The sequence below is a fragment of the Ischnura elegans genome, chromosome 1, assembly GCF_921293095.1.
Source record: "Ischnura elegans chromosome 1, ioIscEleg1.1, whole genome shotgun sequence".
In the NCBI taxonomy this organism is placed as follows: Eukaryota; Metazoa; Arthropoda; class Insecta; order Odonata; family Coenagrionidae; genus Ischnura; species Ischnura elegans.
In genome coordinates this window covers 95,421,460-95,447,901 of record NC_060246.1, presented here as the reverse complement: position 1 = coordinate 95,447,901, position 26,442 = coordinate 95,421,460, and the positions used below count along the sequence as shown (strand labels likewise).

General features: G+C 36.1%; 2 protein-coding genes across 3 annotated transcripts; both read left to right on the top strand.

Annotated features, from left to right (window-relative positions):
* Positions 1-1,202: 1,202 nt before the first annotated feature.
* On the top strand, positions 1,203-4,421 carry LOC124166697 (vacuolar-sorting protein SNF8). Its single transcript, XM_046544349.1, has 5 exons — positions 1,203-1,463; positions 1,543-1,690; positions 1,773-1,944; positions 2,028-2,242; positions 2,630-4,421. The coding sequence occupies exons 1-5, from the start codon at positions 1,362-1,364 to the stop codon at positions 2,755-2,757; spliced, it is 765 nt and encodes a 254-aa protein (XP_046400305.1). The 5' UTR covers positions 1,203-1,361; the 3' UTR covers positions 2,758-4,421.
* A 3,532-nt stretch (positions 4,422-7,953) lies between these two features.
* LOC124166669 lies at positions 7,954-23,366 on the top strand. Of its 2 annotated transcripts, none has more exons than XM_046544306.1 (5): positions 7,954-8,303; positions 8,449-8,567; positions 13,391-13,441; positions 19,269-19,907; positions 22,276-23,366. In XM_046544306.1, exons 1-5 carry the CDS (start codon positions 8,222-8,224, stop codon positions 22,909-22,911), a joined length of 1,527 nt encoding a protein of 508 aa, XP_046400262.1. In that variant the 5' UTR covers positions 7,954-8,221; the 3' UTR covers positions 22,912-23,366. The 2 variants fall into 2 exon arrangements, with proteins under 2 accessions (XP_046400262.1, XP_046400271.1); XM_046544315.1 differs by having other exon boundaries at positions 7,957-8,303; positions 19,269-19,901.
* Positions 23,367-26,442: the final 3,076 nt, after the last annotated feature.

Below are 26,442 nucleotides of genomic sequence, written 5' to 3'. Positions count from 1 at the left end.
TTTTGGGGTGATTCATGACATGTTCATGAGATAGCCTGTTCTAATACAGCAAACTTGTTTATTCAGTCATTTACTTACTTTACTTGGTCCGTTAACCATATATATGTGGCTTCAGATGTATAAATAAACTTGATGGACTCAGCTGTCATTATAGTTAGACATTGGCATAATGCCATTGAAATTTGAAATATCATTACACATTATTAACTACAATAAGTGATGGGATATTATAGTCCTTTAATCTCTACACAAATATTGAACTTGTATTAAATTATTAGACATTCATATCCAGTATAATGTGAAATGGGATGTAAATGACTCAAGCCTAATGTCATTTTTGCACTCCCATCAATATTTTAATTAAGACAATTATTGAAAAATTTCAGTCTCAATGTAGAGTCTATATAGATCTATACATAGTACCTAGTATTTTACTTTCCCTACATCTTTGGCTACTTATATAGCAAATCTGCATATTACATTCTACTTTGGGGTGGCTCAACCAACCTATTGAATAAGGTCTTCCCTCTTCAGAAACACACTATATGCATCATGCTAAACTTGCCCTGTTGATTATCACGCAGACTCCACTTCATTACCAAAAATATCCTAACATTACTTTGTGCATCTATCCTAAACTTGGTATTCTTATAAAACGAAGCCGCCACCTTGTAGAATGCAATGCCAAGCTACATGATCATTTCACCCGTACTTGTGACCATATTCATCGGAACATCACCTCTTATGATTAACATTAAACAGTCCCTTATTCATTAGTATTACATATTATAATATACCTGTTGCCTTCAAATCACTTAAAGAACATAATACGTTTATAAGTTATCTCAGGGACTGTTTGTTATTAAATCCATTCTATAGCTTGGATTAATTCATTGATGAATGCAAATAGTCATCTATTATTTTTTTTCTGTCAGTTATTTATCTTTGTGTGTTTTTTGTAGCTTAATTTTTATTGTTTTTCGTATCCCATGTAATTTATGTCTGAATACATAGTATGTATCATTATAAATATCATATATATTTGCTTCTGTCAATCTTTGTGCAAATAAAAAGTGCTATTATTATCTAGTGGGATTATAAGACAATCTATGTTAACATGGTACGATACTGTACTGATTTGAAGATCGCGCTTGAAAAAAATGAAGTACGCTTCTCTGTTCTCGACAGTTGAGCGACGATAAATGCACCCAAAACAAAAGGCCGGGCTATGTGGAATTAGACTATTATATCGATGTTCGTGCTGATTTAGAAGTTATTATATTGTAATTGCAAGCGTGTTGATTCCTGTGACGTTTCTCCTAGCCTTACTTCACCTTGTGCGAGGACCAAGAGCTACTAAAATGCGGAGGAAAGCAGGAATTGGTGGCATTCAGAAGCACAAACTAGAGCAAGAGAAGTATAGGGACAAGGGAACGGAAATTCAAGAGAACCAATTAGAACTCGTAAGATTTATTTTGTTGAATGGGACAATACTTTCAAATACACCTTATCTTACTTGTTTTCATTGTAATTTATTGGTAGATGTCCAAACAACTGGATGTATTCAGAACCAATCTAGAAGATTTTGCCACGAAACATCGGTCGGAAATCAAAAGGAGTCCTCAATTCAGACGGCAATTCCAAGAAATGTGTGCCTCGATTGGAGTTGATCCCCTGGCCTCGAGGAAAGGTTGGGAAGGATTAGTGTATCAGCCTTTGGAAAACGCTATTATCATGCGCTTGGAATGTTCATCAATCACTTATTCTTTCAGGTTTCTGGTCGGTTTTGGGTATTGGTGACTTTTATTATGAACTGGGTGTTCAAATTGTTGAAGTTTGCCTCGCCACGAACCACAGAACCGGTGGGTTAATTCGGCTTAGTGAATTAAGAAATCACTTGGTGAAAGCAAGAGGCAAAAGGAAAGAGCATCAAGATATAACATGGTAATAAGCCATATTTTCGTTTTAATTCATTGAAATATTTAAATGGCTCTTGTATAACCAAATTATTTATCCTTTGAACCCAGCGACGACCTACTTCAAGCTGCTAATAAGCTGCACATGCTTGGTAGTGGCTTTCGTGTTCTTCCCGTTGGCCATGGCAAAAAAGAAGATTACCTAGTCCAGTCTGTTGCTGCCGAGCTTAGTATCGATCACACTGCCGTTTTGGAGCTTGCAGGAATGAAAAGTGACCCATCTGTAAACTCTGGGATCGCTGTGACTGACGTTATCAGTAAATTAAGTGAGTGCAATTTAAATGTAATTATAGAATCGATGTAGTGTGCCTATTTCGTATTTGTTTTTAAGTAACATTACTGAAGTATTTTTATGTAGCACTGTCGATTTTGGGAGAAATCTTCTATTTTTTCACATGAATGGATATCATCATATTAAAATGGGTTGGATTATGTTACATAATACCAGAGAGGAGATACTCGATCCGATCCTCGATAATACTTAGTTGGTACCCAAGTTGAATGAATTGTGTTGCTAATTCGGTGTCATGTTAGATGAAACTTAATGCCATAGCCTCCCATTTTTATAATATTAAGTTACTGTTACAAATCCATGATATACATGCCAATGTGAAAGTTGTACCATTTATTTGTTCTCTATCATTTGTTTTCAGAATGGGAAGCAGACCGAGCAAAAAGGGCTCTAGATTATATGGTGAAAGAAGGACTAGCATGGGTGGACCTTCAAAGTACGCCTGAGAAAACTTACTGGTTTCCTAGTTTATTTTCTGTTAACTTCTAATCATGTCTATTTTATTTTAACTTATATAATGACAAAAGTCCGTCCCCTGAATTGAATGGCACACAGCCTAAATGTTTTTGGTTTGTAAGACTACACAAGTGGGCTCTTAAGTGTTCATTAGGGGATTTCAATATGATTGATTGTTAAAGTTTTAAATTGGGGAGGCTTGAAAATTTAATGAAATTCCAAAATAGCTAAAAAAATATTGGAATTGCTTTTTATTCATATGCTGAATTTGAGTTCCTTTATCTTCTCTTTGTGCCAAAATATTTGGGTATCAAATAAGTAATGCATGTTAAAAGCTAAAAAGGATAACAATATTGATATTACTTAATTATTTATATTTTTGCTGTATTTTAGCTAATATATTGTGAGTTATCATGAGACCTCATGGAAGTTAATAATCCTAAGACCATAGATGTATGCCACATCTGCATATTGATGGTCAAATTTTGTCAGAATACTCTTACACAAAGTTCATCATGCATAAGTTAACCCAGTGGGTTGCCTATTAAGAATTTGTTTTCTAACTGTGGAAAAATTCCATCATCCAAGTTTGAAATCTAATATTTCAAATAATAAAATTACTTTCAGTGCATGCCAAAAACATTTTGGCCCATATTTTTAGGTACCATATAAATGCATTGCATTTACAGTTTTGTAAAAATAAAACAGGAGGATATTTCAAAATTTCTGCATTCTTCTGTTGAAGCAAAGGCTATCTCTTATAGCTGTACATGTTATTATGTCATTGTGGTCATTATTCTTTCCTTTGTTGAATCAATGGTTTAGCGAAGCTAATGAGAGAGGCCTTTGCGATGTTAATGCCCCTAAAACTAGGTGGAAAAATTGATTGATGCTGCTTATTATGTAAATAGCTTAATTGTATCTACTGGACCATCTATTGTAAAGGAATATATCCATGATGATGGGACCTATGCTCAGTTATGGGTAAAATACATCTGAATTTTATTTCAGAAAATATAATTGAGGTATATTATCTGTACACATACGTACTTAAAAGTACTAAATAAATCATTTCCACTTTATAGTTGAAATTGGTTTTAGTCAATTCTGCCAATCTAAGCATTGCTATGTACGTATATGAGGCTTTCCTTGTGATTGCTTGGTAGATATGCTTCTTGGGTTTGTGTCAGGATTTGTAAGTTATCGCCATTAATATTTTGTCAGCATACTCCATTATAGTCTTCAGGAAGTTGATCATCCCGAAAAAAGTTATGTGAACAATGTGCTAATATGAGGTGTTGAAATTCTACGAGGGAAAAATATTGGGAATATGGGTGAAAGTATACCCCTGGCTGGTAGGCTCTTAATTCCTGAAATATGTAATTTCCAAATATGGTATAATTATCAAATTTGGAAAGCATTTTTAGCAAGAATTTCTCACACAAACTAGGAGTTTCAAGCATTGTTATTGCAAATTTCCATGAAACCCACTGTGGTAAGGTTATCAATCTTGGTTCACAGGCATGCACAAAGGTTTACGGAAAGTTGAATGTGGAAAGATATCTTAATAATCGATTGGCACTCGTAAGAGAAACCATGTTTTATGATTTGCTACATACCTATCTATTTGCTTGTTAATATGGCCCAATAAAAACATGATTTATGCATAATATTTATTAAAATAATAGATAAAATAATGTGTTCTGTATTTATTTACTACTTCATTACCTCCACTGCACAAACGCTCAACAATCGCTCACCGAATCAAATGGCTCATCTGGAAGAACTACCTAATAGTACTAGATGAGTGGATATGATTCAGTGGGTGATTGTTGAGCGTTTGTACAGTGGAGGTATTGACTTGGGTTAAAGATAATGGAGTTTCTTAATTTTTGGAGAGCATGGTGAATAATGGAATTTGAAAACTATCACATGGTTGTCTTGGCTTAGTCGGAAGATACTTATTTTCAGGGCTAATATTCTAAATAATTGTTAGCCCTTTTTATCGATATATCGGCCCTACTTTTTTGACTTATTTTATCTTGTGATTGTGGCCGTTTCACTGTCTGCCATCTCATAAATATCGTCCCATACCCCTTTTATGGATCATCATCACTGGTCAACAATCCTAGGATTGGTTTGACGCAGCTCTCCACTCAGTTCTCCTATCAGCTAATCTTTTCACACCTATGTATTTCTTCTCTTTCACAGATACCAGCTCTAAATATGTCTTTGGCACTGGGAAAAAATCTAGATGCATTCAATAAAATTTAGTGCTTATAATAATTTAAAATCTGAAATTTTGGTAATTCCAGTTGTCTCATGTTCAACACTTTCCTACCGGTGCCTACGAGAGGAAAACATTTTCTGTGCTATGAGTAGCAAAAGATTAATCTATACCTCTCTGTGTGGAGCTCTCTTTTAGGGTGGAGTTACCCTGGTATTCTCGTCCCTCCGATTTGGGACCCAACTTAACTGGGTGCCTGGCCGCTATATGTATTAGGCCCTTTAACCCTATCTTGGCACGAGTTCAGAGTCAACTTATTGTGTTGACACTGTTTTTTTAAACCAAATATTGCATTTGATTTTCAATAATTTTCTCTTCTACAATAATTACTAACATTTTTAAGCATTGTAGTATTTTGAACGGATTTCTAGCATATATAGCAGCAAAGTTAGTGAACACTAAGGTCTGTTCACTTTATCTTTGCGGGTGAGCTGGTGTGGCTTAACCAAGTTGGGGTGAGAGGAGGGAAAGTTTATCTACACGTGACTTTCCCTCTTCCAATCAGCAGACAGTAGGCATGGCCTAGCACTTCGGAATTTCAGTCGCTCTCAGACCTCCGTCGAGTCAACTTCGTGAATCTGCTAGCTTTGTTGCCAAATCTCGCGCGTTCTCTTGGTGCTCTTCGATTCTTCCATTTAAATCCAACTTATAACTTACTGTCCCTTATTCTTCCACTTCAATCCTTTTCCATCGCCTTTCCAGAAAATTTTTATTCACCTTTTGCATTCCCATCAGCACCGACTCCCTACCTCCACCTATTCCCTCTCAGTACTTTTCCGATCCCTTTATTACCAAACCCTAACCCCTTTCCTCAACTCTGTATTTACTTCTGGGTATTACAACCTATATAGTTTTGTATACCTCTGATTTAAAAGATTAACATCCGAGCGTGTTTATTGTAGGCTCCGAAAGTGACTCCGAAAATTAAGACACTGATGGAAGGGAAGACGAGGATGTTGATTTATTAGCCACACCACTCCAGCAATAAGTTACAAAATAAATTATTTAATAAAATACCCGTTGTGCTACTTTTCTCCATTCTTTGTGCATCCTCATCCTCACGAATTCCCTTGCAATCCCCGTTTATCAGAATGTTACGCTTATGTATGCCTTTCACCAGTGGTCTCGCATTTAGCGGACAATATCCTGGCTTCTGAGATGGGATTATCGTCAATCCCCTCTAAATAAGTAGCTATACATTGTATGCATTGTTTCGCCGCCGGGCCCAAAATATCAGTGGCCACGTATGAGTCACACCTTTTCAGTGGGACACTAGGGCGCCCGTGTACATTTGGCAACGTTAAGGTCGCTCCTGCTCTCTCTCTCTCGGTACTACCCCTTCAGCGAGGCCCCTCCCCCTTCAGCGAGGCCCTCCGATAGTGTCCGGGATCTCACGAAAGATGACCCGCAGAGATAAAATGAACAGATAATAGGTACCAAGACCAGAAGTCCGTTATTTTAAACACTAATATTTTGTTTGAAAATAGCTTACGCACAGAGCAAAACGAAGAATTCATTTATAAGTACAAAAAAATTGTTGTATGCAGCAAACTGTATCATTGCAAAAACCATTGACAATATAACCACTTCCCAATGGATTCCTGCAATCTCAGGCTGGGTCTGAGTGCATGCAACAATTGCTACCTCAGCGGTCACTTCTCTACCAACATCCAGTCATTTGCAATGAAAAATTCATGACGGCTATACCCTATAGGGTAGTATACTTATGAACTTCTGCATATGAAAATCCATGTCGGCTATTTCATGGCCTTCCTTCAAAGGAAGTGTGAAGCAAAGAGAAAATTTAACTTTCTTGTCTATTATCAACACTATAACTACGGATGGAGTCATTTTGACTCCTCGCGATTTTTATTTCTCTGCCCTGACTAAAATTTTCCGAATTCTGACCAGAAATTACGTGACTTTTATTCATTTTTGACACAAAATAAGACTTTGCGATTAAAATAGTTCTAGGAAATAAAATAGTATACATTTTTTAAAAAAATCATGAGGAGTAAAAATGACTCGATCGGTAGTTCTAGTGTTAATATAGTCAGAATATAGTCTATTTTGGACCATATTGTCATTCCTCTCCAACAATTCCAATTCCTCTCCAAGCTAGAGAAACCTAATCGACTGACAGCTGCAGATTTAAGAAATACTATCTAAAATGGCTTGCAACATGATATGGAGTTAAATTATGGGGACCCAAGACAAAAAGACTATGGAGTTTGCTTCTGGCAACCACAACTCCGCTGTATATGCTGAATGATCACAAGATAATTTCCAGGATCATGCGAGCAAAATAGAACATGTTCTAATTTTCACTGAATGATCATGCCCATGAAGGTTTATTCGTGAATTGTTCCGTTATACCCGGTGGATGATCATGCAAATGAAATCATTCACGGTGTATAGTAGCATTAAGAGTTGTCAGTTGCAAGATAAACATGAATGAAAAATTGAATAATGAAATGGTTAAATGATGAAGCATCATAAAGGGAGAGGAATGCACAAAATCAATGCTAGGGAAGAGATACTTTATATAGTTGAGTGGGTTGGGAGGGAGAGAAGATGATTATTAATTTGTCAGACATAATGGGACAGGTTAATTTCTGGATAAAGAATGTGTACAAACATACGAAGAAATGTAATGCATAACAGAGGAGGTAGGATCGCTTTTACCTAGAACTGCAATGTTTCACTTGATCATTTTAAATCCACATTTTTATCATATCTATAATGCTGTCCCAAATATTAGAAGAGAGTAGCCCATTAAAATGTTTCCATTTCATTTGACTGAATAGTGATAGTGTGAAAATAATGACTAAAAGACTTCAACTTCAATCTACTTGTAATTTAATACCCGAGATTTCGAAGTATAACCATCGGTTAAAAGGCCCGCTAGTTGAAACTAGTGCGCATGAGAACAAAAACACCGCAATGCGCATGCGCGTAATCGTAACCGCTTTTTCTCGTATTGGAATTATTTGAATTGTGGATGGCAGGCTTGATAGACAATTTCCTAGTTGTTTTCGATTGGAAGCCGTTTAATTGAAACAGAAACGTACTCGGTGACTATTAATAGGTCTTTCATGATTTCAGCGATCTTTGGATTTGTTTAAGTAGTGATCGGCTGATATTTTGATGAATGCAAAGTGTGAAATCTGAAACGTAAATACAGGGGGAGAAATTCTATTAGGCAATATTATGGACCGAAATAGTAGATGGATAAACCCGTCAAGAAGAACCACAATGATGGGAGAAAAAAGAAGTGGAAGCTCCAAAAAATGTAAGTAGTAAAACGTTTCGTGACATCTTGATAAATGAGGAGGGTGGAGTGTTTGGACATGACAGATAACTATATAGCTATTGTAAACCTTTAGGTAATGTATTCCAAATGCATTAACTGTTTTATCTCGATGTCTCCCTTTCAGCGCAAAAGAATTTATTGAACCCCCTCGCCGGTTTACCCTCTAACAAGGAAAATGAGAATCGAGGGCTTCGGCGAACAATACTGGGTACACATGGTCTTCTATCTAAGAATCAGGCTAAGGTAATTATAACATTTCGTTTTGTTATCCAGTTATTCTTCCTATGTCATGATTTGTTCGCAGGTTTCAATTCTAGGTTATCTTTTTTTATTATTGACACAATATTACGTCGTTAAAATTTGAGTGATGGTGTTTGGCAGAAAAGAAAACTTATTTAACGTTCAGAAATGCCCTAACCTTCGCCTGATTGTGTGGCGAAGGCTTTAGATTCTAATGATTAAATGTTATGATTTTTCCAATTTTCATCTCTTGGGCTAAGCAAACTTTGCTTCATTACACAATCTACATAAATTTCTAGTTGACGTCCTCTTTAATAATTCCGTTAAAGTGAGAATCTGCTGTGGTTAAGTGCCATGAATTTGATTATTAATCATGGAAAGGCATTGGACCACTTTTCTCCTCTTCATTTTTTTAAAATTTGGTTTTTGCATAATGATGTTCTACGACTCAGTTTTATTGTTCCAACTCTCATTTATCATACCAGGATTACAGTAAGATAACTAATTAGGTTAATATTAATTTTCAATGACATGGAAAAGAGCGAGAAAACACCGTATGGTGGTTTTGTGATAGGAATTTTGTTGGGTTTTGTTGTTTTAGAAAAAATGTTAACTTCTGCCTGCTAAATCATTCCTAAATTGCACAATTTTGCACAATCGGTACTGATATATTTTCCATCAATTACTATTTTCTCAGCTTCTTACAAAAGTAACTTACACATCTAGTATACAGTTTCTTGTGTACATCTAGTATAAGGGTTCTTAATGTACAGAAAAAAATAATGGATCTTATTTTCCTACCAGTACACCTACCTCAAAGAATAATGTGCTGATGGGAAAGTAATATATGTAGTGAGATGTATACAATCATGAAATACTTATGTATCTGGTGATGACAGAGGGTCTTGTGATTCAAAAAGTAAGGGTAAGAGTTTCAAGATATCAACAACATGGATGGAAGTTTAGCATAGATGGTTGGGTTTAATGGAGGATAGCGTTGGGGGCAAGTCTGAGGGATTAAAATGGAGGAAGAACAGGTGGTAGATACAGATAATTTCTGACTATTGATTCTAGTGGGGTCATTCCACATCAATTCAACCAAAGAAAAATCACTTTCTCACCCACCATCTCAGATTTTGATGAAACTTGGCTTGTTTGTTCTGCCCATAAAGATGAGTCACCATGCCAAATTTTAACACTCTACCTCTTACCGTTTCCTTTTTATAGCCTTTTAAAGTTTTGCATTTCCGGAAATTCTAACCTATGGATATCGCAAAATGGAGGAGGCTTACGTTTCGAAAATTATTTGTAACTTTTTTATTTACCATTACATCTCCATGAAAATTTATGGGCTTATTCTTAAAACAATGAAGAATATAGAAAAAAAAATACCTCAAACCTCTAAGTTAACCTACTAGGGCTGAAAAAAATATTTTGTTTGTATATTTTTTGTAAACGAAGACATAGTTTAGCGTAAAATTAAATATCATCGAAAGGGTATGTAATAATCACGAAAACTTTTTTTTCTAAATAATCCTTACTAAATGGGCTATCAAATGCTTTAAAAACATTCATGGGGTTTTGATTCCTTTGCTGAGTTTCATTGCATTATATGTTAGGTTTCCAATTTATTTTTTCCGTCCAATTTTACTGAACAATAAGGATTTCCAGGGATTATAATGATCTTTAGGCTTGCACTATTATTAAGGATATCTGAAGGTATATTTTATTATTCAATTCATAACATCATATTTTAACCTGTATCATATTGTTCAAAGAACTTAATTTCAAACAAACTCAAAAATTAAAAATAAACAATAGGTGTTAACTTACCTATATAAACTATTTAATATTTCAAACATCTTAATTACATTCCAAATTTTACAGGAAACATTTAATGGAGTTTTGAAAATTTCTCTTCAATTGAGCTGACACATTTTTCTGGAAACCTATAGGTCCTTCCGGTCGAAGTGTAAGGAGGATCAACAATTGCAAATACATGAGGTATCGGCACGGTGCAAATGTCCTCTCGCTTTGGCCATTGAAATTATGGTGATGGCCCTGCAGGATGCATAAATTGAACAGTCACATCACCTTCTTCTTTCTTCACTTCAGTTATGATTCCAAAGTACCATAGATTATCATATTTACAAGCCACGTAGCATGATGGATTCAAATTTTCTTCTGTCACGAATGATGTTGATTTATTCCTCAAGTTAAACGTGAGGGCAGGTTTCTCATCGGAACTGATCCTCCTTGCTTCCAAGTTCCCTGAACTGTCTATCGGCTTAAAGTTATGGAAGCTTCTGGTTCCAGGGACTGTTTGTATGTCCTCAAAGCGTTTTTCTAAGTCAGAACGTGTCTTAAGCATATCATCTTTAGAAATATAATAAAAATTAACTTTTGTAATGTTTGATTTACAAAACTCGTACAAATGTGATGGAGACAGAATCTGATTTCCAAGAGGTCTCTGAAGACTTTCCTTTCTTGCCAACCTTTTCACGGTGCCTCCAATTCCATCGCATTCAGTCTTCCCATGGCTAGTTGCAAAAAGCGACCACTGTGCCTTGATCTTAAAATCTTGTTCATGCAAGCAGAGGTTGATAAAATTAAATTTATTTTTATATTGGCCTGCACAGCCATCACTGAAGTAGTGAATCTCTGTTACATGTGAATAATTTTCTTTAACGTACTCTGTCACAATTTCTTGCATTTTGTAGACCATACAAACATCATGTTTCATGTCATCGGATATTATACAAAGAGACAAGACTAACCTTTCATTTACAACACTGCTTAGGTTAACTATAATAGGGTGTACAGTGCAGGAGTCAGATGTCCAGTGGTATCCCTGGGTTTCATCCTGGATAGTGAACGAGTAATTTTCACTGAAGTCCAATGACACTATAGCAATGTTTCCATTGGAAGATTCCTTTAGTGTTTTGAAAAACTTTGATTGCGACTTAGCAATGAAGGAGTGGGGAACAAGTTTTTCCAATTTGGATGTTAGGTCTTCAATATAGTCTTCAATTTTTGCTGTTTGAGTAATCATTTGAGTTCTGTCGGTTGAAAACCACTGATTAAATTCAATTGTGTCGTCTTCGTCATAATATTCAAATTTTGTAAGTAAAAAACTTGTAAGATTTTCCTTTGGTGGGCATAGGCTACAGTGCCTTAACATACATTCTCGACTTGGGTTTTCACATACCTACATTTTTGTCAGGTCTTTGTAGTTTTCTTCAAAGTGTGCTGCATGAATTAATAATATTACGTTCTGATGAATAGTGCAGACACATACTGAGTGGGTGCCGCTGGCACCTGCTAAAACACACCATTTCGGGCGAAGAGAGCAGAACTTAGAAAAACCAACTTTAATTGCTGGATGCTCTTTTTTAAAATTTGAATAAAGTTCACGTAGGTTGCCTAAAACCAACCGTTTTCTTTCATATTGTTTTTTCCCTATGCTCACAACATCTGTTATTTAAAGGGCCGCTATTTTGAGATAGTGAATCGGGGGGGCGTAATATTGCGACAGAAATAGCATCTTCGTCGTGATAGCGGAGCCGCTATCTGTTACAGAATAGCCCTGTTGAGATACCCATGGATAGTTTGGAATATTAAAAACAATAAAAAAAACCAATTAAATTTGTTATAATCAAATCTTGTACTGTTATAAAGTTAAAGCTTGCTTTAATAAAATGTCTGGCTTTTTATCAAATTCTAGTATAAAAATATATACTTCTAGGACATGGTAAAATCGGTAAAACCGAAATGTTACAACTTATATTCAACATAATAAAACACAACAAAGGTGTCAAAACCCCATTAATATTTTTTCATCATTTGATAGCCCATTTAGTAAGGATTATTTAGAAAAAAAAGTTTTCGTGATTATTACATACCCTTTCGATGATATTTAATTTTACGCTAAACTATGTCTTCGTTTAAAAAAAATACAAAGATGCAAACAAAATATTTTTTTCAGCCCTAGTAGGTTAACTTAGAGGTTTGAGGTATTTTTTTCTATATTCTTCATTGTTTTAAGAATAAGCCCATAAATTTTCATGGAGATGTAATGGTAAATAAAAAAGTTACAAATAATTTTCGAAACGTAAGCCTCCTCCATTTTGCGATATCCATAGGTTAGAATTTCCGGAAATGCAAAACTTTATAAGGCTATAAAAAGGAAACGGTAAGAGGTAGAGTGTTAAAATTTGGCATGGTGACTCATCTTTATGGGCAAAACAAACAAGCCAAGTTTCATCAAAATCTGAGATGGTGGGTGAGATGGCCTGGTTGAACTGACATGGAATTACCCTGTGGCGAAAATGAGCTCTTTCATAGATGAAGCCAAAAAATGAGTAACATCTATCTTAAATTCATTAAGAATTTAGGGAAGGTTGGGAGGAGAAGTTTCTTTGAACTTGGATCTATTAAACTCAGACTTATTGAACAAGTATTTAGCCTCAGGATTTCTTTAGAACCACTATAATCCCAGTGCCAAAAAAAGAGGAAGGTCGTGGAAGCGAGGACAATCTGAGGGGCATGGTGAAAATGATGATGGAGGGAAGGATTTTGGAGAATGGGGAAGTAGAGAAAATGGTAATGAATGCAATGAGAGGTACTAGGTCATGTATCAAACCAAAGAGGGATATGATTGGACCTGGGTAATACATAATTATAAACTTTCCTTCAAATTTAACTATGAATACCAGATGATAACCATGTGTGATTATAATAGCTTCCCTTGAGTCATTTATTTCTAACTGGTTTTTGTGTTTTAACCCACTGAAGGTTGTTAATGATCTCCTTTTCTGCATTTGCAGGAAGTGAGTTCTCGTCGCTCAATTACTCGAAGACTCTCCTTCCAGAAATCAGTAAGTAAATTTGTTGCCTTTTAGATTGGAGTACTTTTTTCATCATATCGTGATTTGTGGCTCCTACTTATATCTCATGGACATATTCATTTTAAATGCTTGCTTTAGCAACCAAACAATATAAAATTAGGTTGTGAGCTGCATGGCTTCTAGATTGGAATGGAATAAACATTAGTACTCCTATAGTATTATTACTTTGCTTGCTTTGAATTAAATATGCGTAGCAACTGGGCCCGAAAAACTTTCACTCAATCAGATAGGATCTATATAATTATATGTTAAATACCCTGTTATTGTATGGTGGGAATCTCAAAGAACAATAGCAAAACCTACCATTAGTACTACTCCAAAGGAACTGAGGCTTGCCAAGAGTACAAACTGCCTAGCCAATCAGGATAATCCTTGTTGAAATTATAAAATAGTAAAATTAACTTCTAAACTTATGACGTTATCATATTAATGTTGATAAGCATACTTAAAAGAAATCGTTGAATTTGGTATTCTTATTTCTTTTTTTACTAATTCTTTTTCAAAACTTAACTTTGCATCAGTGAGACTTCATAATGTCTCACTGTTACATTTTAAAATGCAAATATCAGTTCACTTTGATACAATGCACTGGCATACAAAACAACAAGCATCTCCACCATAGACCCAGGCACACTGTCATCACTTCCACTGATTTTGTTGTCTCCTTCATCATGGATGCTTATAAGAGTTTAATTCCATGTTAGCTTTGTGGTCCATGGTCAATAAATTAGAATCAGTGCTTACATATTCAGCACTTTTGCCGGTATCTTTTAGCACAATGTGTGACTGCAAGACTTTTGTGACATCTTTCAACTGTGGTGATATTTCAAAGTCACAGAGTTTTGATTTGACAAAGCAATTACATACTGATACCTCCACAGCGCAAGCACTCAACAATCGCCCACCGAATCAAATCCGCTCATTTAGGAGTCTAACAATATGAATGCGCTCAGCTGGCAACAGGCGCAACACAAATGCTCACCTCCTAAGCCTAGAGAATTGGAGGTGAGTGTTTATGCTCTGGCTATTGCCAGCTGAGTGCATTCGCATTGTTGGACTCGCAAATGCGATGATTTGATTTAGAGGGCAATAGTTGAGTGTTTGTGCAGTGGAGTATATGGTTGAACTTCCTATGCTTCTGATCACTCAATCAATCCAAAATTTTGCATGAAAAATAGTAATCAACTTCTCCATACCTGTGGGATGCCTTGGGTCTACCATAGACAGTGTGCTTTTTAAATGAGTTGTCTGTTGATGACTTCAAATTTTGAATGATTCCTTGGCCCATAGGTTGTTAAAAACTTACAGTGCTTGGAGGGAGAAAAAATAATTCAGTAATTTTTAACTTTAAATCAGGATGACGATGAGCTTTGCTAAGAAATAGCATAATCTTTCTTTTTTCCTTTCCCATTTTTCTATCGAGATTTTTCAAGCTTTTTGCCATTATCTCCATAGTCGTGCAAGCCATCTTATTTGATTACCATGAAATGGGCAATTTAACTTCACTCACTCCTTTGAAGCACCTTAGATTTTCAGCTTTCTTTCTTTAGCGGTCTCAGAAAATCATCTTCCACATTTGCACCAAGCATGATTGTCAGACACACCTTAGACGCCTTCCTTCCAGAGAACTTTTTTGATTTTAGGGTCAGAGTTTTGTTAGGTAAGCCACTAAACATAATCCTGTTTCTTCTGTGTTGTAGATATCCCTGGATTTGAAATTTTCTAGCAGCCTAGGTAGCCTTTCAATCCACTCGGGAGCATCTTCTTTGCACCCTCTGCAGCCTCCCTGCTTATCTCCTTAACCCTTTTGAGACGGTGGAGTGCTCTCCTTAGCATGACTGCTGGACTGATCCCAAAGAGACTTTTCCGTTCCCCTCCGTATGGAGGATTTTTGCAGAACATTTGTTAAGGAGGGTCTTGTGGATAATCACACGCTCCCAGCACCAATCTTTTTCGACCCTTCCGAACGGGGACTCTGCATTATCTTGGACTCCGAGGGTAGTTGTGATCCCTCCTTTCGGGGTTTATAACCCTACCAGCGGTATTGGTTTGCGGTCAATCATGCTTTGTTTATATGAATTAGCTGTAGGGATAACTGTTGCTTGCACATAAATTGCAGACCTTGAATTGAATTCCTTGTTTTATTCCGAGAATCGTTAAATTTTGAACGAAGTTATTCCGTCAATATTAATGCATTTAATGCAGCAAGATATAAGTTATTATTTATGGTAGAATTTCTTTTAAAAATTGTAAATGCTGCTCAAATGACAAAGAATTCTATTCTTAGTTTATATTTCTGAAGAAAAGAACAAATATTTATTTCGAAAACTGACTGAATGAACAATTGAATGACCACGATCCCTTACCACAAAGAGGGGTAATCTAAGACAAAGGGTCCGGGTGCCTGCTTCCAGATTTTGAGGGCATGGCTTAATTCCCGCTTTGCTGGGCCCCGAAACTAAGACTTCCTGAACCTGCGACCGTAATAAAAGAGGGAGAGCAAGGAAAGGTATATTTTTGGCATTCGTTCGCCTGCATAGAAAAATGTCCCACGACAATTTGTGGCTTTTGTCTCCCTGGTCAAGAAACGTCCTGCCGCTTACTTTTCATCATTTATAGCGAAAAAGTTAGGTATGTATAGCATTATTTCTTAAATGTAATTTTTCCAGCTACCCATTTGAGGTCATAAAGTTCTCTATGCCCTGTGTCTCTGCAACTTCAAGGGGTTTTTCTTGTAAAAGAGGTCTCTAGACTGGAAAAATATTTGCCAACACATCAGTGAACTATTCAAAGAGAATAGAATCCAATTTGTTTCCTGGTGGAATCAAGGTTTTTCATTATCATTTTCTGTCCACAACTTTATGATGTCCACCGCTTCTGCTTCAGAAGGTCACTAATATGAATCTTACTCACTCCAAAATGAACCACTTATTTACAATAGCACTCTTTTCTTTATCATCATAATGCAACAATTCTTTCATATGGAAAGACTTTTTACCCGTAGTAAAATCATGATATCACCTAGCCCCAAAAACGATATTAACTGTCAGTGCACAAATGATGGCAAAATGGTGCTGTTGGAGAGGTTTGAAAGGCACTGAAAGTGCATCGTGAATGATGAAAGCCCTTCATAAATATGCATGAGGTCTTCATCCAACAGAACAAAATTGCTAGTAATTGGCTGCATTTCAATCATACGCAGCCAATTGCTTGAGGGCAGTGGTCACCCTAAGCACATCTTGGCTGTGTCCTGCTATCCTTGGGGTCGGGGCTTCCGTAAAGTGGTTCTTCGTTTGGAATTTGCATTTCCTAGAATGCCTTCCAGTAATCCATTTTATTTAGTTCCCCTCTGTGAGTTATGATATCTGTAGACTAAAGAATCATAGTCGATTGCTTGCTTTAGGATCCTTCTCACATCTGGCCAATGTGCTCTGTCATTTCAGATTAGCATTTCCAAGAATGCATTTCAGATCACCTTTTGTTCATTCCTATGTATGTGCATTGTTGTATCTTTACTGGTTTCACCATTTTCACTGTCCTATTTTCCTCAGCTATTCATAAATGCTTTTTTTTAGTGGAAAAAATTTCCATTTTTGAGTGATGGGTCAGAAAACCCATGACAATGGTGTCAGTGTTAGAGGAAAATTGTGCTTAACAGAAGTTAGTGTTTGTAAGTGTCTGAATACTAGAGGTTCGAATCTTTTACAAATGTATATACTTCTGTGATTGAATACCACCCTTAAGTCAGAGATGTCAGTGAACAGAGGTTTTGCAGGCCCTTGTGTTATGGTTGCAATATTAGCTCCTCTCATTATGTGGATGAATTAGGGCTTACAGAGACTCTTATCAGGATATCATAATCAACTTTTAAAGATTACAGTAAATCCTTAACTCTCATAATGCTTTGAAGGCAGTTTAAAGGTTTAATCTCTACTGCTATTAATGTTGATGATATTCAGCATATTTTACTGCATAGTTAATTATTCTATATTCTTATCTCGAGTAAATCTGCATTAATTTGGCTCAAAGGAATAAAAACTGCTCATAGGAATATCAGATGTTAAACCTATATGATATTTTTAAAACATCAAATTCATTATGTGATATTGGCTTATATTATTATTATTATTATTATAGTATTCTATCGATTAAGGTAGGTTTCCATGGAGTTCTAAAGGTGATCTGGAGGCTCCCTTTCCTTCCAGCACTGCCTTTTTCAATTCACTGTAAGGCCTACTCCCTTTCAATTTATCTAAAAATCCTATTCTTTTCCTTCCTCTCACTCATTTACCTAACATTCTACCCTCTAACTCCTTTTTCAGCATACCTTCCCCACTAAGTACTCCTCCCATCCATACCTTCTGTCTCCTCTGTATTTCATCTAAAAGCTGCCTCTCCTCACCAACCATATCCAGCACTTTGTCGTTCCTTGTCCTCTCCATCCATTTCACCTGCTCCATTCTTCTCCATACCCACATCTCGAATGCCTCCTATCTTCTCACATCTTCTTTCCTCAGTGTCCACGTTTCCAAAACATAGAGAGCTACACTCCTGATCAAACTCTTCACTAACCTTTTCTTTAAACTCCTACGTAATGATCCTCTCAGAAACTCCTTCCTGTTCATGAACACTTCCTTTGCTAGTGCAATTTGCTTCCTGATGTCCTTGCTACTGTGTCCGTTTTCGTCTAATGTGCTGCCCAAATAGTTGAATTGCTCTACCTGCTCAAGTTTTTCCCCACCTACTTTTATCATGAGTCTGACATTCCTCGCTCGCGATGCTTTACAAAACGGCATAACCTTAGTTTTCTTGTGATTAATCCTCATCCCATACTACTCGCAACGCTCGTATAACGCATCCACTGGAGCCTGAAGCTCCCTCGCTGACTGGCTAATCAGCGCCTGATCATCCGCGAATCTCACTGATTTGAACATCATTCCTCCCACTTTTATTCCAGCTTCTAACTTATCCCACGCTTCCCTTACCATCTCTTCAGCGTACACATTAAAGAGCAGCGGCGATAAACAACAGCCTTGCCTCACACCTCGGCCAATGCTTGCCCACCCAGATTCTCCGTCCGCTACCCTCACTTGCGCAGTCTGGGCCATATAAAGATTACGAATCAGTCGTCTATCCCTCCAATCTACACCTACTCTTGAGAATATCCATTAACTTAACCCAGTTCACCCTATCAAACGCTTTCTCAAAATCCACGAAACACGCATATACGTCCTGCTCATATTCTAGGTTCCCCTCCACGAGGGACGTCATTATTCCAATTGCATCACGAGTTTACTTCCCTTTTCTAAAACCAAACTGATCTTCGCCCAAATACTCGTTTGCCCTCGCCTCCATTTGTCCATTCAAAATCTCAGTACCACTTTCGCCGGATGCAGTATTAGGCCTATAGTCCTATAATCTCCGCATTCCATAGCTTTCTTCTTTTTCGGTAGCGGAAGTAAAACTGTCTTCATGAAATCCTCCGGCCAACATCCCTCCTCATAGATCCTGCGCATTGGCTTATATAGTGGGGAAGAATTTTTCATGAGTATCAATCAGATTTTGGAAAATATTATTGTGCAAAATTGACTGATACAAATGAGCACAGCCAATCCAGAATACATTTTTCTTTTTCTACTTAGTTAATGTGATTCTATTTCTCTTTTTTGATACTCAACAGTTTTGCATGAAACTGCATTACCCATAGAAAGTGATAGGTTTCTGCTAAGTCAGTATGAGTTAAATAAATATCACAGTAAAAGCATGTCTTATAATCCTCCCTTTTGTATTATTCCAGGAAATGGACATGGGAGATGAATCGTTTTTAATCCATAGTGGATCCAACCATGATAATCTAGAGGTTGATGAGTCAATGTTGTTTCCCTTAAACTCCACAGCTGTGAGTAGTGCTCCCTCACCTTATAGATTAGATTTACTTCAGAGTGGGGATCAGAAGCCAGGCTATCCTCGTGCCAGTAGGCAGTTGAATTCGTCAAAATATGACTACACGAAGAGGGATGGTGATAAAAAAATTGGACTCTCAGATGAAACAAAAGAATTGCTGAGGAAAATGGGCATTGACACTTCTCCAACTGTCAATGCTGCCAAGCAAGATAGTGCACTGAGAATTCCTGAAAGAAAATCAGAGGAAATCAAGGCATCAGAAGATAATATCCTGGATGTTACAATCACAGCATACCAAAAGAGTGAGGTATCAGGAAACTTGGCAGCTGCAATCAATATTAGACCTAAAACTCTTGACAAGGACACCCAGACAGCTCCTGAAATACTGACTGATAGAGCACTTCTGAATGAAGTGACTGCCCTGAAAAGTATATTGTCACGCCACCTCCAAGAAAGGGAGGAGTTGCATAGCAAGCAAAACAAGGAAATAGTGGAATTTTTGGCCCGGTTCAAAGAAACCTCCGAGGTAAGTGTAAGTTCAATGATACTTTTTAACTAATTTCTTTATTCTCCTTTGCATGGTTTTCAGGAAGGAAGGCAGTTTCAATATGCCCATTTATCTTGATTATATTCTAGGTTTCTCCCTGTTAGAGTACTTATTTCTGAAGCTTTTTCACCAATGTAAGACTTTCCCTTCCTGTTATTGCTCAAGTAATAGTTTCTCATCCTTGCTTCCTTTCCATTTACATATTATTATCCTAATTACAGATTTTCAATTTAAACCATGCTCTGCTGCTCTAATAGTCCTCCAGTCTCCACTATATATAGCTCTCTTCTTCTCTGGCTGTCTGCCTTAAAATCCTCATGTATCCTTCTTAAGTGTTTGAAGAAACATCTTCTCCTAATCTTTCTGAGGTAACTTATAATATACCTGAAATGTTTTCAGTAAATCATTTCTTCATGACTTCTTCTCCGGTTAGTTATTGATTTATAGCATACCATTCATATTTAACATGGAACTGACACAGAAATTAATGGACAGAATGGTCAGCCACCCAAATGGCTGCAGAGGAAGTCTCTATTATTTTATATAAAAATATTATTTCTGAAAAGTAATCGATGGTGTGGAAACAACCCTGTATTGTTGAACCCTCTACTGATTTTATAACTGAAAATTTTCTGCATTTTTTTAAAATGGGAAATTAGCTAAATTAAGCGTTTAAGATTAATATAAAGAAGAAATGTTATAAGGAACATAAAATCAAGTAAATATATCTCATCAGTATTTATGTATATGTAGTTGTGTGGATGTGTATTTTATGTGCATTTCCTACCTCTGGATGCTTTGAATCATTAACTTGAATATTAATGGTGTAGGATTTTATGATTTCTTTTCACAATTTATGGCTGCCTCATCAGAGATCTAGACTTACATGTTTAGTGTGGTGACCATGAAACCATGGTAAAAAGTAGAGAGCATGGCAAAATATTCTGGTGTTTAGAGTGCAGTGATTAGAAAAAAGAAGGGGATTATGACTTGAAAGCTTATCTTTGGAAAAAGTTATTGCTCAGATTGGAAACAGTTGTCCATGAATAGTTAATTTTATATTTAGATCAAGCAGATATGTTTTCCTCTACATATTTTAAAATGTATAAATTATTTTCAATTGCCCTATTTTTGTACTCTGTGGCTTCAGAGGTAACTTTATTAGTAATTTGATTAATTTTTATTGTAAGTGCCAGTTATGATAGATTTTAAGTGGTGCAGTTAGTGAGTTACTGTGGCCTAACTTCACTTGAAAGTTGGACTTTCCTCTATTATTTACAGTAATACCCTTCCTTTTAATCAATCTATAAATTCTTTTCCTTCCCCTCCACCACTCAACTAACATTCAATCAGCTGACACTGAATTTCATAACCACTACCTGTGCATTACTTTCTCCATCCAAACCTTCTGTCTCCTCCATATTTCATGTTGAAGTTTCTTTTCCTTACCCACCATTTCTAGCACTTTATTATGCATTCCTCTCCCTCTTGATCCACATCACTTCCTCCACTCTCCTCCGCATGCACATCTCAAATGTCTCCAGCATTTTTATTTCTCCTTTCTCAGCTTCCATATTTTTTCTGCACAGTGAAGCACTACACTCCAAGTTCAACTCTTCCCTAGCTTTTTCTATATAGTCTTGTCTAAAGATCCTCACATAATATCTTTCCTATTGATGAATGCCTCCTTTGCTGATGAAGTTCTCTTCAAGATGTCCTTATGGCTGTGTCCGCTTTCCTCTAATGTGCTGCCAAAATATTAGAACCACTCAACTTCATGTAGTTTGTGGTCAACTACTGCATTCAATGCTTGATAATCCACAAACCACTGATGCTTGTTCACCCTGATTCTCTGTTCACTACTCTCACTTGTGGAGGCTGGGCCATATACCGATTACGAATGAGTCACCTATCCCTCCAATTTTACGCCTATTTTCCTGAGAATATCCACTAACTTTACCTAGTCCACTCAATAAAATACTTTTTCAAAATTCACGAAGCAGGCATACTCGTCCTCTAGGTTTCCTTTCCAATAGGAACCTCATTACTGTAATTGATTAATGGATTGACTTTCCTGTTCTGTAACCCAATTGATATGGGCAAACAAATAATCATTAGCTCTTGCCTTAATGTTTCTATTTATAATCCTTTCTGCCACTTTATCTGCATTTTACATGAGGCTAATATTCTATTTTAAAGGCTCTTGAGTTTTCTACAGCTTTCTTCCTTTTCTCTTGCATATCGAGTGCATGATGCGTGCATTCATCAACTTTGATGTTACTGCCATATTAACTTTATTAGCTCAAAATGGATAATAATTTTTTGGTGACATTTTCATTTTCTATTTACACAGGCGGAGGTGAATAAGCCAATGGAAAAACTGAGCTATGCAGATGAATCAAGGACTTTGGAGAGCAAAGCAGAATATCTCAATGTTTGTGGTGTTAATAATCTTCCATCAAATGTCAGGATTGAGTTGTCCTCTGTACCACAACCTTCTCCTAAAAAAGTGTCAAGTCCCTTGTGGAAGCCGACTGTTCAAGGGAGCTCACAAAAAGAGGCTGTTGCATCTCTTGATAATGAACAGCCACCAACAGATCTGATCAGTATACTTTCACCTCATGGGTGTGATGTAAAAGCTGAAATCATCCCCAGTCCAATAGTCTGTAATACTGCTTGTACTGCTGTAGATAACTGTAAGAGTGAAGAAGTAAGTAATTTTTCTGCTGGATGTATAACATCTTTAGAAGCACAAACTTGGCAGAGGAGCCTGGAAGTGTCATTTCTTGACACTCCTCGGTCAGGCAGGTGGCTTGTGACTGAAGATTTGAATGACAATTTAACCTCCACAAGCACTCCTACTCTTGGCTTGAATTCCATGTTAAAAGGGATGACAATTCAGGGACAGCAGTCATATATGGAAACACCAGAAACCCGTCGCTTTGTCACACAACGTATTTTAAAAGGAGTGGAGTCCCTCTTCCAGTGAGCTGTTTCGTTTGAGTTGATATTTGTGTACAATAATTACTCTTCACTCGTGTAGGAATCTTTATTTTCAAGTGTACTGATAATCCCTTTGAAGAAACTTGCATTATTTATGCCATTCAGATGCTGTATATTAGTAAACATATTAGTTTTAATGGAAGTGATTGCCAAAGACACTGGAATAGCTACGTCATTTTTGTACATACTGATAATTTTTTATAGAATTTTGCTAGTGATTATTATAGTACAAATTCTGGGTCAAATACGGTTCTTTATCTGTGAAACTCTGTATTATGTAGAATCTCTCATGGTGGCCTGAGACAATATAGTTTATTTACGGTTTATTCATAGTTAAGATGAGTTGCTAAGTTCAACCAATACCACACACTATTCGCTACGTATGTAATTATCTTTCCTTTCATTAAGGGTTCATTTCTTAGTAAAGATTGGTTTGGTGAAGCTGTTTGGTGTTTTGATTTTTTCTAGAAATAAAAATATTTTAAAATAATATGACTAATTAAAATATTGTTTTAAGGCGTCACTATTCTCTCACATGAAAAGCATGATTTTGTTGAAAAAATGTGGATTGTGTCATCCCATTATTGTGGCTTAAATTAGTCAGGGCCTCTTGTCAGGATGGTAGGTTCGTATACTTCTCATGTGTACAAAGCAATAAGACTATCTGGCATCATTGACCTCACAATTTTAATGCATGAGTTGCTTCAATAAGCATCTTGAGCCACTTAATATTAATTATTGCATATCTTGGTCACGCCACTACCTGTAATAGATATGAATAGTTTTTTCCTCCATTTATTTTTTCTGCTGACACATTTTATTTTTTTGTCATTAGTATATGAAATTCATTGGAAAAACTTCCCAAAAATAGTACTTATGAAACAAAACATTTTAAAGCTTCACAATCATATAAAGGCAAGAGTATAATGAAAACAATTTGCTCTAGCTAAGCCGTTAAGCCAGCTAATTTTAGTATAGTATGAGTATATTTTACAGATAATTTTTACTGAATTGCAAAATATTACAGTGGTGGGGTTGAAACTTGCCAAGCTCAGATTACGCAAGGTTCCTCAAATTTTAGATTTTTCTCTGCTACCAATAGGAATGGCATGAAAGTAAATTACTGAATTTGCGTGGCTAAAACCATTTACTTTATTGATATTGGTGGAACGCCTCGGACACATGGTTACAGTGTTTATAGGCACCCTAACTCAGACTCAAGCATTATCAGATTGTTAATGCTGAAAGATTTCTATAAATATGGAGAAAGAATTGTTGATATCTTGAAAAGTATTCTTTGTTAATGGGGAAGGTTTGTCCTCCATGGAAAAAATTATGTGAATTATGGAAATTAAAATTTATAAGAATTTTGCTGAAATCATGAACTTCAATCTTTCACTTCCTTAACCTCCTTTCTTGATTGTCATTGTTAATGATATATTGTAACTATTGACCTTACTCTGGTTAAGGACAATGATTTCAATTCCAATGAAGATTATACTTTTTTTAATTTTGAAGAATTTTAATGCAAAAAATCCCATCCATTCTAAAAAAATCATGTCCATGCATCTAGGGTTAAAAGGCAAATGATTACCTTTGCCTTTCTTATAAGCTTCAAAGGCATAAATTCTCGAGAAAGAACACTCTTCGCCCTAAATCTATACTAAAACTCTCCGTTACCTCAAGAGTATGGAAGGGTATGCTCTCTGTGAACTCCCCTGCAACAGTTTTTTTATTTTGATAATAAATGCTAGAATCTCAATAAATATTTCACCAAGATCACCCAATTTTTTTTTAATTTCTTTTGTTAGATGTAGTATTATAATTATATTAGAACTAATGAAATTGAGGTTGGCATAGTGAATGACATTGCCTTGAATTTTTTGCATTTCCTGAACAGAAATATTTTTATAAAAAGTAATATTGTTAAGAGTAGAATTTGGTGTTCTTGCTAAAGTAATCATCTATAATATCAATGTAAAGGATGATGAACGCACTATTCTCTGTATAAGTTTTCTGTTGAAAATAATTCTTCATCAACTGCTTCAACTACTGAATATTTTATTTATTATGGTAATGTTATTATATGGTAATGTTATGGTAATATTCTTTTCCTCTGTCTTCCATCTATGACCATAGTAAATGCTATTGAACAAATTTATTACACAACTGTCCAATGGAATGCGTCTGGGCTAAGGGACTGACTCATCAAGTCCTATAACAAATGGAAAAGTGTACACACAACATCAGAATTTATAGAAACTTTTGGAAAGTAAGTTTTAATTTGTTCTATTGCCAGTTGGCCCAGTGGCGGCTCGTGAGTTAAATGCTGGGAGGGGCTCACCCCACCGGGGGATTAACATTTTTGAATATTTTGTGTATTTTAGTGAGTTTTCCAGGCAATCTAGAGACCACTAATACACAATACAATCACTAACACTAAAACACTAACAATCACTAACTCTATTAACTCAACTACAACAAGGCCTATATACATCAAAACAATTTACACATATTAAGTCAACTGGTCACCAAAAAAAGGTATTCTGCAACACCAAGATGATACGGCCGCCAGGTGGCGCGGCGATGTTAACTCACTCGTTCTGCGTATGTTCGGGTGGCGTCCCAAGACTTCCATAAGGCACAAGCTTAGACGCGTCATAGCACCAGTGACCCCCACCACGACCACTCTCCATATAACTGCATGGGGATGGATTGGGACGTTCTGGCCAGCGCCCCACAGCTACAAATACGAACGTCTCGCACTATTTCTTTTCGTGTTTTTCCTACATTTTCAAAGCATGTGATTGAAAAAAACATCTTGGTTAATAGATGTATAATTACCATTGAATGGGTATTTATTTTTTTTCCTTTTTCATATCTTTGGGAGGAGCGGCATCTGAGAGTTCTTATGGGCAAGCCGCCACAGAGTTGGCCTTTCACGAATTACCCTAACATCATGAATTGATAAATACATTTTTGGCAATGATTTTTCAAAAACTTATTGTGTGGGACACAGAAATTTAATAAGAATAATTTTGACCTCTATAACGATAACTAAGACGCATCAGCAATTTTTAAATACTCCATACTCTAGGGCTTGGAAGCCAATCACAAGAAGAATACCATCTATTGAAATTTAGCTGTAATAGCTGCTTCTCAAAATGTATAATTAACCTAGGAATTTAAGGAAACAAATATATTATTAAGAAAAGAATCTAGCTGTTGTAGCTTTTCCAAATATGTAATTAATTTTGCAATTTAAGGAAACAAATACTAACTAAAAAATTACTCTCATGGAATTGTCGTCATCATTTTTCACCAAACTTAGAATTTAAAAAAGTATAACTTTCGGTTTTTCCTATCAAGTTCATAGAAACCGAAATAACCAGAGAACCCGCGTCTTTGGACTTTTTTCCCAAATAATTCAGTGAAATGTTGCAGCTTTCTGACGGAATTATATTTAAAATTTTGCGAGATCTAATGGAGACTTTTGAAAAAAATAATTGCGACTTTT

Coding starts and splice junctions, on each gene's coding strand:
- LOC124166669 (XM_046544306.1), top strand. CDS start 8,222: ATGGACCGAAATAGTAGATGGATAAACCCGTCAAGAAGAACCACAATG. Junction 8,304..8,448: donor AAGTGGAAGCTCCAAAAAAT/GTAAGTAGTAAA, acceptor TCTCCCTTTCAG/CGCAAAAGAATTTATTGAAC. Junction 8,568..13,390: donor TATCTAAGAATCAGGCTAAG/GTAATTATAACA, acceptor CTGCATTTGCAG/GAAGTGAGTTCTCGTCGCTC.
- LOC124166697 (XM_046544349.1), top strand. CDS start 1,362: ATGCGGAGGAAAGCAGGAATTGGTGGCATTCAGAAGCACAAACTAGAG. Junction 1,464..1,542: donor AAGAGAACCAATTAGAACTC/GTAAGATTTATT, acceptor ATTTATTGGTAG/ATGTCCAAACAACTGGATGT. Junction 1,691..1,772: donor TCCCCTGGCCTCGAGGAAAG/GTTGGGAAGGAT, acceptor TTATTCTTTCAG/GTTTCTGGTCGGTTTTGGGT.